This window comes from Mangifera indica, chromosome 4 (assembly GCF_011075055.1).
Source record: "Mangifera indica cultivar Alphonso chromosome 4, CATAS_Mindica_2.1, whole genome shotgun sequence".
In the NCBI taxonomy this organism is placed as follows: Eukaryota; Viridiplantae; Streptophyta; class Magnoliopsida; order Sapindales; family Anacardiaceae; genus Mangifera; species Mangifera indica.
Genome location: NC_058140.1, coordinates 915,376 through 929,267, shown reverse-complemented (window position 1 = coordinate 929,267; position 13,892 = coordinate 915,376). Strand labels below are relative to the sequence as shown.

The 13,892-nt window shown below is 32.8% G+C and overlaps 1 protein-coding gene and 1 long non-coding RNA gene across 5 annotated transcripts; both read left to right on the top strand.

Moving 5' to 3' along the window:
• The first annotated feature begins 2,968 nt into the window (after positions 1-2,968).
• On the top strand, positions 2,969-5,508 carry LOC123213890 (rust resistance kinase Lr10-like). 2 transcript variants are annotated; one of them, XM_044633517.1, is made up of 4 exons: positions 2,969-3,726; positions 3,845-3,922; positions 4,048-4,089; positions 4,221-5,508. In XM_044633517.1, the coding sequence occupies exons 1-4, from the start codon at positions 3,042-3,044 to the stop codon at positions 5,369-5,371; spliced, it is 1,956 nt and encodes a 651-aa protein (XP_044489452.1). In that variant the 5' UTR covers positions 2,969-3,041; the 3' UTR covers positions 5,372-5,508. The 2 variants fall into 2 exon arrangements, with proteins under 2 accessions (XP_044489452.1, XP_044489451.1); XM_044633516.1 differs by having other exon boundaries at positions 4,048-4,119.
• Positions 5,509-6,266: 758 nt separating this feature from the next.
• Positions 6,267-8,827, top strand: LOC123213900. Of its 3 annotated transcripts, none has more exons than XR_006501773.1 (4): positions 6,268-6,590; positions 6,677-6,862; positions 7,697-7,991; positions 8,576-8,827. It is a non-coding gene; the product is annotated as an uncharacterized LOC123213900 (long non-coding RNA). The 3 variants fall into 3 exon arrangements; XR_006501772.1 differs by having other exon boundaries at positions 6,269-6,862; positions 7,697-7,756; positions 7,884-7,991; XR_006501771.1 differs by having other exon boundaries at positions 6,267-6,862.
• The last annotated feature ends 5,065 nt before the right edge of the window (positions 8,828-13,892 follow it).

The window sequence follows — 13,892 nt, the reverse complement described above, 5'->3', positions numbered from 1 at the left end:
ACTTATATCTTATAAAAAAATTTTCAAATATTGACCACCTAAAAATAAAAATCACTAATGAGTGCATGTTTATTTCAAATTTACACTTTCCATTTGGAAATCTTTGTAAATGATCCAACCTCTAGGACCGCAATAATTTTTCAAAAGGCCTTTTGAATTTTTGCCATGATGAGTGGGCACCTTGAATTTTCTCCAAAACTAATCACAAACAAAGCCGTGTCCTACACATCCAATTGACTTGGAAGAGTCAAGCAATTATAAATCGACAAAGAGAGTAGAATTATATTAAGCCTTCAAACTTTAATGTGATTTAATCCTATCAAAAGCAAGTTTGTTCCCATATGGCTACTGGTCTGACTAGTTTGGCTAATAAGTTTCTCTTAGCCACTCATCTTGACTATAAGTTCCTCACGCTTATCTTGATTGTATATTCCCTTCTGATGTGCGTACAGTGGACGCAAAGTGGTGGGTCTGAGGTGTTATATTCTTCTGATGTAGTCTCAGGACCATCATTTTCATCTTTATAGACATTTGGATCGAATCTGGCCCTTGTGTTTACTGCTTTAATGGAATCCAAAAAGTAGGCCTTCCATACCAATAGTTTTAAAGACGCTTGAAGGTGATTTACAAAGCTTGGAGATGCCTCCAAAGCCCTTTGTTTCTTCAGATGTTGAAATTATTGCAAACTGATTGAGCACTGAAAAATGTAATTAAGAGTGAACGATACCGTTTGTTCCTTCTGAATTGGAAATGGAGCTAGCCTATTTGCTGTATCAAATACAAAATGGAAAGCAAGTTCTTGTTTCAAATATGTCCATGTATGTATAAATAAGATTCATTCTTAAATTCCGACACTTGAGTGGTTATTGATTTACAGAAATATGCAGCTTTTGAATTCGCTTTTTTGGAACACATACATATCCTTGCTTTTACCACAAATGTTCCTTACCGTACATTTTATTTTTCTTCTTCTAAACCATGAGAGAAAAGACTTAATCGAGGTTCATGTCAATTGGTGCAAATGGATTGAAGCACTGAAGAATGTAATCTAGAGCAAATTGGTTCATATTGTAAAAATAAAAACTGATGATGTTTTATTCTTCTCAAGGAATGCAAAGAGGTGTTACTAAACGGTGCCGTTAGTTGGTGTTCAAAATGCACTGCTTTTGCTTTCGGTTTCTTGTTAATCTTTCTTCCTTTCTTTGCAATTATACATAATCAAAAGCTTTAGAGGATTTATAAATATGTTCATTATTCTGTCTTTACCTGTACAGATGAATTACAAGTGTCAACAATTGTAAAATTAGGGGGATATATCCTAGTAGTTTAAATTGAAAGATTTGGAAATAGTAAACCACAACCTTGAGGGGTAACCAATATATGTAACAAAAATTGTGTAAAGGAAGTGGCTTCCAGACTCCATATTTTTTTATCTTTAGCCCTATCCTCTCCATTAGTAGGAGGTATAATAGTATAACAATGGTTCAAAAAGTTAAGAAGAATTTATAACATTGTTTCATTATTTGCTTTATTTATGAAATTGTTTAATCGTTCTGTTTTATAAAGTTGTTAACTCCAAAAACTCTCTATAAAATAACATAAACAACTTGTTTGATTCAAGTTATAGTAATTTTTCGGTTATATAGTAGTCAGTTCTCTCTAGTAATATTTTTATTCCAGTGAAGAGCATTAAATCTCTACAGTTAATACTGATTTTCGTCTGGTGGCTTTTTCATTTTTCTTTTTTTTTTTCTCTTTTACTGTGAATGCTATTACATCTTAGTAAATGATCCAACCACCAGGACCGCAATTATATACCGTGTCCTACACATCGAATTGACTCGGAGGAGTCAAACAATTATATATCCACAAGGAGAGTTGAATTATATTAAGCCTTCACACTTTAATGTGACTTAACCTTATCAAAAGCAAGTTTGTTTTCATGTTGCAACTGGTCTGACTAGTTTGGTTAATAAGTTTCACTTAGCCTCTCATCTTTGACTACAAGGACTCTTGTTGCTATTTATCAAGAGGGTGGGTCCCCATCTGGTGCGTGCAGTGGACGGATTTAATTTCAGGGCCATCATGTCCATCTTTATAGACTTTTAGTATTATAGACGACAAACTGACTGGAAATTTCATTATTCACAATTAATATATCCAAGTTCAGCTCCATTTCTGTGGACTGTGTTTCTCCAAATCACGCCATAGCCGAGTCCATGTCCTTTCTTAGTAGACTAGACAATTGAGTAGAAATTTCTTCTCTCAGGGAAGTCATTAATTTACGAAGAAATTTCATACAAAGGACTAACATGGATGCAATTGAGTAGCAAAAAGATATTTTGTAAAGTGCATGTCTCCATCCTGTTTTTCATAACCATATTGTAAGCAAGTTTCCAATTTACATTACATTATATATTGTCTGTCCAAATCAGGAGAGGAAGAACTATGACAAGGGAAAAGTAGTCAACTTTTTTAACTTTCCTATTTTCTTTGTCGATCTTTCTCTTGATTTGTGAAACACATAGAGAAATGCGTCATAAAACATGTTTAATTAATCATTGTGATTAGAAAAATCATAAATATAAGTATTTAATATTCCCAATAAATAAATAAATATATATACACAAACACACTCATGTCACTACAGTTTTCCTTAAAGAAATCTCTGTCTCTATGTATTTACTATTGACACTATATTTGTAAAAAAGGGAGGTTTTGAGTCTTTGTGTTTGATCCTTCAAACCATTACGGGGGTATTTCCCTTATACTTGTATTTTTTCATATATATATATATATATAAAGTTAGCCATTAAAAAAAAAAAAAAAAGAAAAACCATCCTCCCTTTAAGCGGGTCCTCATCACCATAAAGTTCAAACCAATGACTAACGTGCATTAGAACCCAAGTAAGATAAGTTCTGAATGGAAGTCCCTTTTAATTTTGTCTAGTAAATGCTACATTAAAGTTCTACATGACCATTTTTCCAATTTCAAACATATATTTATATCCAAATTAGTAGTATCTTGGAGAGAGGAAACCATGGGAACTGGGGAATCATCAAATTCATCAAACATTATATTTTCTGTGTTGTTCTTTCTATTCATTTGTGTACAACAAGCTGCATGTTCTTCTTCATGTGGAGACATCAAAGATATACGATCCCCATTCCGGTTAAAGGTCAATTCATCGGACATCGGTGATTCTGACTACGAACTTACTTGCGAGAGCAACAAAACCATCCTACACTACCGTTCTGGAAAATACTATGTGAAAGAAATTTCTTATGATTATCGGAAAATTCATGTTGTTGATGTTGACTTCGCCAATCGAAGCTGTGGCGCCCTTCCATCCAAACCTCTTCGAATCTCTGAAACTTTCGACGATTATGACATCAGAAGAAGAACTCCATTAGAATCAAGATTTAACTTGTATATAGGAGGACATGTGAAGTACTACATAGAAGCCCAGTTTTTGAAGTGCCGTTGGAATATCAGTCATCCCTTGTTCATAAGAGTTCCTTGTTTGAGTGGAAACCAGTCTCATCATGTTTATGTCTTCTTGAATGATGGTGGGTTAGAAACAACCTATCGTCCTGATTCATGCTTGCTCATTTCAAGTATTCCTATGCGTCTTCCTATTCAGACAAATCTTTCCTATGAAGCCATCCAGAATTCTCTGCAGTTAGGGTTTGATCTTAGCTGGTACGAACCGGATTACTGTAAAAGTAAGCTTAATTATCTGTGTACATACGTGTTGAGGTTGTGTTGAATATTTTTAATTGATTTATACTTTCTCAATTTTTGTGTCCGGGCTTAATTTTTATTTCTTGCACGCTTATGCAGGGAGTTTTGCCCACTGTCTGCTAATTTTATGGTATACTTACCTGCTGGAACCCTTACGCCAAGTAATTGAATTCTTTGGTATCGTTTCCATGACCAAATTGCTGTTCTTATAGCTCCTATATTTATTGACCAATTGTAGCACTCTTTGTATGGTTTCTGTCAAAATTATTATTCTCAGCTTTACTTCCGGTGTGATTCTGCAGGTACTATTGATTCAAATGTGGGCTGGTGGACGTATGTTATAGGTGCTTGTCTCTCTACATGCTTTCTGCTGGGTAATTAAAATCTTGCTCTAGAATTTCTGTTCTCTATGGCATGAACTCTTAGCTTAAAGCACTGAGACACTGAGTTAACTTTCTTTTTTACACGGTTGCAGTTGTTCTTATCGTCAGATTTATCTTTGCTCCGATGGTTTTACTTGTGTATATTTTCATCAAGTATAAAAAAACATGGAAAACAGTGGATACCGTAGAGAAATTTCTTCACAGTCAACAATCCTGGATGCCTAAAAGGTATTCCTACTGTGAGATAATTGCAATGACAAACGGTTTCAGATATGAATTAGGCCAAGGTGGCTTCGGATCCGTTTACAAAGGGCAGCTTCATAATGGTTGTTTCATTGCTGTTAAGGTGTTAAAAAACTCCAAATTTAGTGCAGAAGAATTCATCAATGAAGTCTCCACAATCGGTAGAATTCATCATGTTAATATTGTGCAATTATTGGGATTTTGTTCAGACGGACAAAATCGTGCTCTTGTGTATGAGTATATGCCTAATGGATCTCTTGATAAGCACATCTTCTCAAAGGAACGTAAAGGAAAGTCATTTACTTGGAAGAAACTCCATGAAATAACTATTGGAACAGCTCGAGGGATTGAATATCTTCATGGAGGATGTGATGTTTGCATTCTTCATTTCGATATTAAACCTCATAACATCTTGCTTGACCACAATTTCATGCCAAAAGTCTCTGATTTTGGCCTTGCAAAATTCCATCCGAAGGAAAATGATTTTGTGTCCATCAGTATTACAAGAGGAACAATAGGATACATAGCTCCTGAGTTGATTTCGAGGAATTTTGGGACGATTTCTTCTAAATCAGATGTTTATAGTTTTGGAATGTTATTATTAGATTTGGTTGGAGGGAGAAGGAATTCTTTTTCAATGGAAACTCCTTCAAGCAAAGAATACTTCCCGTCATGGGCATATGACCAAATACTGAGGGGAGGAGATTTAGAAATTCAAGATGCGTCAGAAAATGAAATTGGAATTGCTAGAAAACTATGCATAATTGGGTTGTGGTGCATACAAGTAAATGCAGCAGATCGTCCAGCAATTTCCAAAGTAAGGGAAATGTTAGAAGGAAGCATTGACAACTTGGATATGCCTCCTAAACCTTTCTTTTCTTCTTCTCAACATTGCTCTATAAGGGATGAGATTTTAATGGAATTCGATTCTACAGGTTCATCAGAGCAATTGTTATCTGAGTTAACGGAGGGAAGCTTGTATATTGATGGCAATGTTTAGTTTAATTTCCAAATAAAATGTGTAAATTTTAAATAAACCTGCATTCACTAGTGGTTTTATATTAATGTGGTCAATATTTGGAAAATTTTTTATATGATATAGGTAAAATATTAATAAAATCCTTGATATTTTATTTACCTTGATGTTTCATTGTTATTCCTTAAATTCCTATATTTTAATTTATTGTAATAAAATTATGCGTATCCATTTTAAACATATAAATGATGCATATTTTACATATATTTTCAAGTGATTGTATGATTTTAAATTAAAGATAAATACCAGTCATATAATGATATATTATATTTATATTTATTTGTCTACTTAAAAGTAAATATACATAATATTACTCATTTTATTGCTATGTGGATGGAAAAAAATTTCAATTTAACACACAATAAAAAGCAATAATTGGAAAAATATTTAAATTGTATAATTTTCTCCTCTCCATAATATTTTTACATTTATCACTTTCTATTGTCTCATTTCTCATTATTGTTTCTTCCTCTTCTTCTCTCATTTATTTATTTTAAATAAAAGGCAATCTCTCTGTTTCTTATTTTTCTCCCACTCATTTTCCATCGCCACATTTTTTTTCCTATTTCATTAATTTCATTTCAGTAAATGTCAATCTCTTTGTTCTTCTTCTTTTTTTTTTTTTAACTTATTTCTTTTCAATGAATGTGAGTCTGGTTCTTACTCTTCTTTCTTCAACTCATTTATTTTTTATAAATGTCAATTTATTTTTTCATCTTGTTTCTCTGTTTTTTATCTTAATTAAACTAGATGTAAATCTATAGTTTATGGCGAAGATGACCAGAGGAGCGATAAAAGAAGCAAAAAAAAAAAAAAAAAGATTTTTTTTAGAAAAAACAAAAGATAAAACATTTATCAGACCAGTCTTTACTAAAATGAGTGGTTCTAGTAGTTCTAAGTACTAAACAACATTAAAAAGGTAATTAGCTTAACAATCATTGGACCTTTGCCTCCTCTTGTCATCTTTCTCTCTCTTTCTCTATGTTCCCTGTGTTGAGTATAGTCCTCTTCCTTCTCCCACCTTACTCAGCCGAGAATCCTGATGAATTCTGTCCACATGCATCCCAAACGGACCAGAAATTATGAAATACCCAAAAAATTTGTTCATGGGGGTAAAAGCTGCTTATTAGGAATGTCTAGCCCACAATTTTGTGCAGACTTATGGGGTTTTGTTAAATATTGTGTAAGTATAGGGTTTAGAGAGTGAATTTTCCTTTAACTTATTAAATAAGCCATTAAGCTTTCTTCTTCTTCTGCGAGGAAAAACAGAAAGCGCAGGGGAGAAGAGAGAAAAGAGAGAAAAGGAGAGAAGAAAAGAAAGGAGAAAGAAAAAGACAAAAAAAGGGGGAAAGAAAAAGAAAGAAGAAGAAGGAGAAGAGGAAATTGATAGGAAAATAGGGAGAAGCAGGAAGATTCATAAAGAATTTCAGTATCAGCTTTGGGTCTGCACAAATTGTGAGTGGGAAACCAACCTTTAACTATATTTTTTTTAAATTATGCAACTTATGTTTTTGTTTTCAATCCTTGATAAATGGTATTATGAATTTTATTATGCATGTTGTTGACTTTGATTTTTGGGTAACTGTAAAGGCAACTTAAATTCAATGTTGTGTATTATTGTAAATTTGAATGTTAAATTAATTGAAGCCATATGTGTGGCTACGAGCAAAAGTCAATTAGTTTAGTAATGGTTGGCTGAAATTCTGAATATTTAATTATTGATGTTGAGTAGCTGTAGAGTTGAAAGGCATTTAAAGAGTTCTACGGGTGATTGATATTTGTTTAATGTTAATTGATTAAATATTTGTGTAGTTTTAAAGTTAAAAGTATTTAATTCAGTTCTACAGGTGATTGAAAGTTTTTAAATGTTAATTAATTTGATGTTGTATGTAGCTGTAGAATTGAAAGATATTTAAATACAGTTCTATAGGGGCTTAAAATGGCTAAATGTTATTTGAATTGATGTTTGTGAGCGTGTAGAGTTGAAGGTGATTTAAATCCAGTTTATGGATGACTAAAGTTGCTAAATAATTTATTTATTAATGGGTGTATAACGGTAGAGTTGAAGCAACCGTAATTCAATGATGGATATAACTATATTGTTGAATGCTATCAAATTGGTATTGTAGTGAGATGTAGAATTAAATATAGTTAATTTAGTATAACGAGGTCGTGGTTACCTGATGATGATTATTCTAAGATTTTATTATTGAGTTACTAAATTATGAATATGGTATTAAGAGAATTATGTTGTTGCATCTCTGGTGATCAGTTGCTCTGCCTGTGCAGTATTTTATGACAGGTATGACAAATTTTCAGTTGCTCTGCCTGCGTAATATTTCACGTCAGGTATGACAAATGTTAGTTGCTCTGCCTGTGCAGTATTTTATGCCAGGTATGACAGATTTTTAGTTGCTCTGCCTGCGCAGTATTTTATGCCAGGTATAACAGATTTTTTGTTGCTCTGCCTGTGTAGTATTTTACCCTAAGCATGATAGATTTCAATTGTTCTACCCAAGCAAGATTCAGCATGTCAGATATGACAGTTCTTTCTCGCTCTGCCTGTGTTGGGGACACCTATCGGGTATGACAGATTTCTTCTTGAGAATATTAGTAGTGATGTACAACTTAAGTTATTGTATTAGTGAGAGGTTCAGAAATAAATAAAGAAAATAAAAATATAAGTTGTTGACAATCAGATCTTTTTTTTAAAGATGATATTTCCTAAGCATAATTTAATCACTCGTGCAATGTGTGTTCCTTTAAATTTATTCAGAATATTGAGTTTGCATAGAAATTGTTTGGCAACCTCATTGTCATAAGTGTGTTACCATATAAAGAAAAATATATTTGAATGCGGTCATAAATTTTGTTTATTAGTAAATGCAACTTTTGAAATATTTTGGGAGGTTATGTGTTCATTCAAAAAGAATTGCAATAATTAGTTCAAGTACGATATTCCTGATTTATCTTAATTATTAGCAGTAAATGATTTTATTTTAGTGGTGATGTTTCTAATTATTTACTGAGAGATTAAATATCTTCTAATGGGTTAATATTATAAACTCTTGCATATTTTTATTGATATATATGTAGTATGCAACAATATTTTATAAACTGCCCACTCACTGAGCTTTTAGCTTACCTTTATAGAATTTTACCCTCCAGGACATCTCCAGGACTGTGTCGAGCAATGACTTTGCCCAAGGTTGTGCCACAATATAGCATCTTCAATAGGTGTCCCAGGTTGCATACATATATTTGGATTTTCTTTGAGAAACTTATGAAACGTTGAAGGCCGAAGGCCTAGTTAATCTATTTTCATGATTTAGAGTGGAAATCAAGATGTAAAATTAATGTTATGCATATGATAAGGTGGGAGGCCAAATTAAAAGCTTATTTCATGTTTTGAATTTGAAATCAGGTTGTTATTTTGTTATATAATTATGGTAAGGCTAGACGCTTAGACATGATGTTAAAAAAAAAAAAATTTAAAATTAAGTGTTATAGATATGTGTGTTGCAGAATATTTAAAAATTTTACAGGACGCGTCTCGATCTCTTAAGCTCCCATGAAAGTGTTTGGGTGTTATGCTGTTAGAGAGATGGGATGGTTCCTGTCAAATTAGATATCCCTTCCGACTCAAAACTCAACCCCTCTTTTGAGCCCATTAAGAGATTGAATTGTCTTGCTCAAATAACAAGACATTGTTGCACCTTCCTTCCGCAGGCGATTACTATGTGCGAAAAATTGAATATTCTATCGGCCAGAATACCATTATGGATGTGCAGGCAAAGTCTTCTTGCCCCAAACCTCAATAAGTCCAGATTCTATGTTCCCGGTTCCGAAGAATGTATAATATTCAACTGTCATAATAGGATTCCAATCACCAATGGTGGTTACAGTGTAATTGGACCTATAAATTGCCTCAGTTATGATAGAAATTTTAATACGTTCAGAAGAATATTCAGAAGAAATTCTGCCGTTAAATTGTAGAAAATATAAAACAGTTACATCTTTCGGTTGAATTTCGCGTGATGCTACTCAAGGGCCTTCCACAAATAGAGGAATCGGAATAAACTGGAAACCTCATAAAGAATGCGATAACTGAGAAGAGTCAGGAGGAAACTGCGGGGTCAATACTACAAGCAATTCTGTAATGTGTTGCAAACACGACAATCCAAAAGTCTGTTCCCTTCATCCTATTTTATCATTCAGAAATTTTGTAGCTATTAGCTTCATGAATGAATTTGCGCATCTTTTAATTTTATCACCTCTTTCATGAAGATCTATACTCTATCACATCATTAAATTTCTTTTCAACTGAATAAATATTCAATAGAGCCTACTCATTTTATGTGCTCCCACTTCATTATACATAGTAGACGAGAAGAATCATACTGAAAAGTTTAGATAATTACTATGCTGTATTCATTCTCGGCTGAGCTCAAGATTGGCTTGAGATTGATAAATTGAGGTTTGAATTCAATTGAAAAACAATTAAACTTTGGATTTGATCTGAACTAGCTTGAACTCAACTATTAAAATTGACTTGGCTAGTTTGGATTGAATCCAACCTTTGTTATTTCTGCTTTGATGGATTTAAGTGCAATACTATATTTGATTTGAAAGAAGAAAACTCGGAAATTATAACTAAACCACTCTTATTCTAGTTGAATGGCTCATGGCCGGGGAGGGAAGCCTGAAATCCTTTTGAGCGAACAAAACTGATGATAATATAGCTAACATTTTTCATTTTGAAATGCAGATTCTCCAATAAAAAATAATTTTAGTGTCCATAGCTGTAGGTATTGGAGGCAGTGCATTACTTGTGCTGGTGATACTGATTGTTTACAAGTCATGGAAATCTGATCATGAAAAAGAGGCTCACCTTAAAGTAGACAAGTTCCTGGAAGACTATGTTAGGTCTCGCATACACTCTTCTCACAAGAAGAAAACCCAAAGAAGAGAGACACATGGCAGCAGTAGAATGAAGCAACTAAAGACACGTGGCAACTTGGGACTGGAAGAAATGACAGACTCACAACAGAATCAGGGGACTACCAGAGGAGACAAGAGTGATAAGATGGCAAGCAAGGATGGGCCCATCAGAGAGGAGGAAAAGAAGGTTATAAACCTGGAAGATTAGAGAGAGGAGGCAGAGTGAAAATTAAAGGGAAAAGAGAAACTGGGAGAGATTCCAACCTCTCGAATGCTGGAGAAACTTGGCTATTGATATGTTGTTGTTTTTCATTATTACTGTGATTTTTAGTTTTTGTAGAAGGAGTGAACAGAGTGAATCAAGTACTTGTATTTCCATTTTTGAAAAATATTGGTCAATATAAAAATATTTTCAGATTACATTTGTCTACAACACTGATACATTGTTCGATCCCTGTGTGTTTTGGTTGTTCCTTGAGTTTGGTCCTTCCTTGCATCTGGATTGTTGAGAGTATGTACCACCCCTCCTCTTCAGAAGTATATATCTAGTGGTAATTATCTCAAAAAGACGTGTTACGCACAAATAAATATTTAAATTAAAATAATTATAAATTGTAACTGAAATAGTAATATCATATATTTATTAGAATTGAATCAACATACCAAAAGATGTTCTGAAAAAGAGTTTAAGAATTTCAAATAAATTTATTATTCCCAATGTGCATAATTTCATAAAAATATTAATTAAGACAATGAGATAGCTATAGCCAAAATTGTTGTTCAGTGTGCCGATCGACTTGGCTCCCCATTTGCCCTGCCGTCTCTACTACCTGCTATGGTATTACAGATGCTTGGAGATGCCTCCAAAGACCTTTGTTTCTTCAAATGTTGAAATTGGTGCCAACTATAGAATTACTGAAGAACGTATACAGAGGGAACTGTACCATTTGTTTCTTATGATTTGGAAATAGAGCCAATGTGATGTATCAAAATACAAATTGAAAAGCAAGTTCATGTTTCAAATATGCCCATGTATAAGTAAGACTCATACTTTCTCTGGTATTGAAGTTCAAACATTGAGTGTTTATCGACTTACTGAAATATGCAGCTTTAAAATTTCTTTTTTTGGGCGAACACATGCATATCCTTACTCTTAAAATACATGTTCCCTAAATTTTATATATAATGATACACCACTGGTTTCATTGTTTCTCTTCTCAATTATCCTTTCTTTTTTTTCTTTTTTTTGTCGAATATTCAAGACACTAACTTTTAAAATACTAGGAAATACTCTCCCTGAAACTAACAGTGCATAATCAAATCCTAATTCCATTAAAACATTTTTTACATAAAGATGAGTAAATTACCTGTGAGTAATATTATATACACAAATATTTCTTATTAATTATTCATAAAAATAGACATGATAATGTAACATTAAGTGATTTTAAAATAAGAAATGAATAAATAATCACATCATCAAATCTATATTGTCGAGTTAATTTGAAAAACTCCAAAAAAAAAAAAAGGCATAAACAGTTTGTTTTGTTTGATTCAAGTTATATTAATTTTTTTGGTTATATAGTCAGTTTTCCATTTAAACAGTGTTATTCACAGTACCTTTTCTGTTTTCTCTAGACAAATAGTTTAATCCATTGCAGAGCAATAAATCTCTACTGTATTACACTGTTCTTCATCTGGTGGCTTTTTCTTTTTTCTGTAAATGCTATTACATCTTAGTAAATGATCCGACCTTCAAGACCACAATTATTTTCCAAAAGGTCGTTTCCAGTGAGTGGGCAACTTGAATTTTCCCAAAAGCTTATCATAAATAACTATGCCGTGTCCTACACATCGAAATTGACTTGGGAGAGTTAAGCAAAACCATCGACAAAGAGTGTTGATTTGTATTAAGCCTTCATTCTTTACTATATTTATTCTTGCTATATATTCTATATAATGTGGACCACCATATATGCTATTGGAATCTGTATATTACAAGTCAATTTGAGCTGCTGGTGTTGCTGAACCTTGGCCTTTTAGAGGGCTTGAACAGAAACAAAACAGAAATCAATGTAATTATCAGCAAATATTGCGTATTTTTCTTTCGTTTTTTGTGAGTGTGATTTGAGGGCGACGCTCAACTTTTAGAGCAGAGGACATAGTCAATTGAGAATGTCTAATAAGTCCCCGTGTTTAAGGCGCTTAATGTTAATTAGCAAGTTAAATATTGAAAATTTACACAAATACCCTTTTTTGATGTTTAAATCACAATCTACTGACATGCAAGTACAACGCCAACAAGGCACTGACAGTCACGGATTAATGACAGCGTCGGTGACCAAGCAGGGGCATAAATGTACTTGAATGTCACATGGCATGTCAATTTGGTGAAGGCTCCTAATTTTAATACATGGTTTTGGTGTTTAGTTGTGCTTAAAAAATAGGGCCAAAAGACTTGTTTCCACCCAAGGTTTAGTATAAACTCAAAGTCCCCCCAATCAATTTTCAAAAATCTAAATACCCCCCTTCCCTCCTCCCCCTTGTTCAGATTGACGACGCTTCGATCTAGAGACGATGCTTCATCTAGGTAACAAAGAGTCATATTTCAAAATCTGAAGGACGGATGACACTTTGTTGTCCAAACACCATTCTACTATCATTCTGACCACCGATAACTTGCTAGATTTGTTGGCTGGAAAAGATTTCCCTAAGGGGGAAATGGTAAGTTTTTCAAACTTAATTTTATGACAGAAATTATAGTTTTTTGAACTATAAGGGTAAAATGATATAGTTTTTTAGAGTTTAGTGATAAATTAATAATTTTATCATTGTTTCTAATATAGAATTTTAATAAAAATTAGTCTATAGATAGATATTTGAGTTTTTGAACTGCCCCGAATATCTTTTTGAGATTAACTTAAAACTTGGGTGGAAAACAATCCTTTGCCCATCTGAAAAAGTATGATTTTGATTACATAATGGTAAGTATAATATTATATATATCTATTTTAAATATATAAATATATACATATTTATTATATATATTATCATAAAATTAGACGTTATTTTTTCTTTAATTTAAAATTATCTAATTATATAATAATATATATAAGTGTGTATATATTTATGTATTCAAAATAGATACACATAATTTTGTTGTTTTGTAAAGTGCATGTCTCCATCCAGTTTTTCATAACCATATTGTACGCAAGTTTCCAATTTACGTTGCATTATATATTGGCTATCCAAATCAGGAGAGAGGAAGAACTATGACAAGGGAAAAGTCGGCGACTTTTTCAAATTTTCTATTTTCTTTGTTGATCTTTCTCTCGATTTGTTTACTGGTCCCTTTTAATTTTGTCTAGTAAATGTTACATATTTTCAATTTCCAACATATTTTTATATCCAAATTGGTAGTACCTGGGAGAAACCGTGGGAAGAAGGGAATCGACAAATTCATCAAACATTATGTTTTCTGTGTTGTTCTTTCTATTCATTGGTCTACAACAGACTGCATGTTCTTCTTCATGTGGGGACATCA

Bases quoted from the DNA above. Each gene is read 5' to 3' on its own strand.
- LOC123213890 (XM_044633516.1), top strand. From the start codon at position 3,042: ATGGGAACTGGGGAATCATCAAATTCATCAAACATTATATTTTCTGTG. The intron at 3,727-3,844 runs GTAAGCTTAATT...ACGCTTATGCAG, and splicing joins CGAACCGGATTACTGTAAAA to GGAGTTTTGCCCACTGTCTG. The intron at 3,923-4,047 runs GTATCGTTTCCA...GTGATTCTGCAG, and splicing joins CCAAGTAATTGAATTCTTTG to GTACTATTGATTCAAATGTG.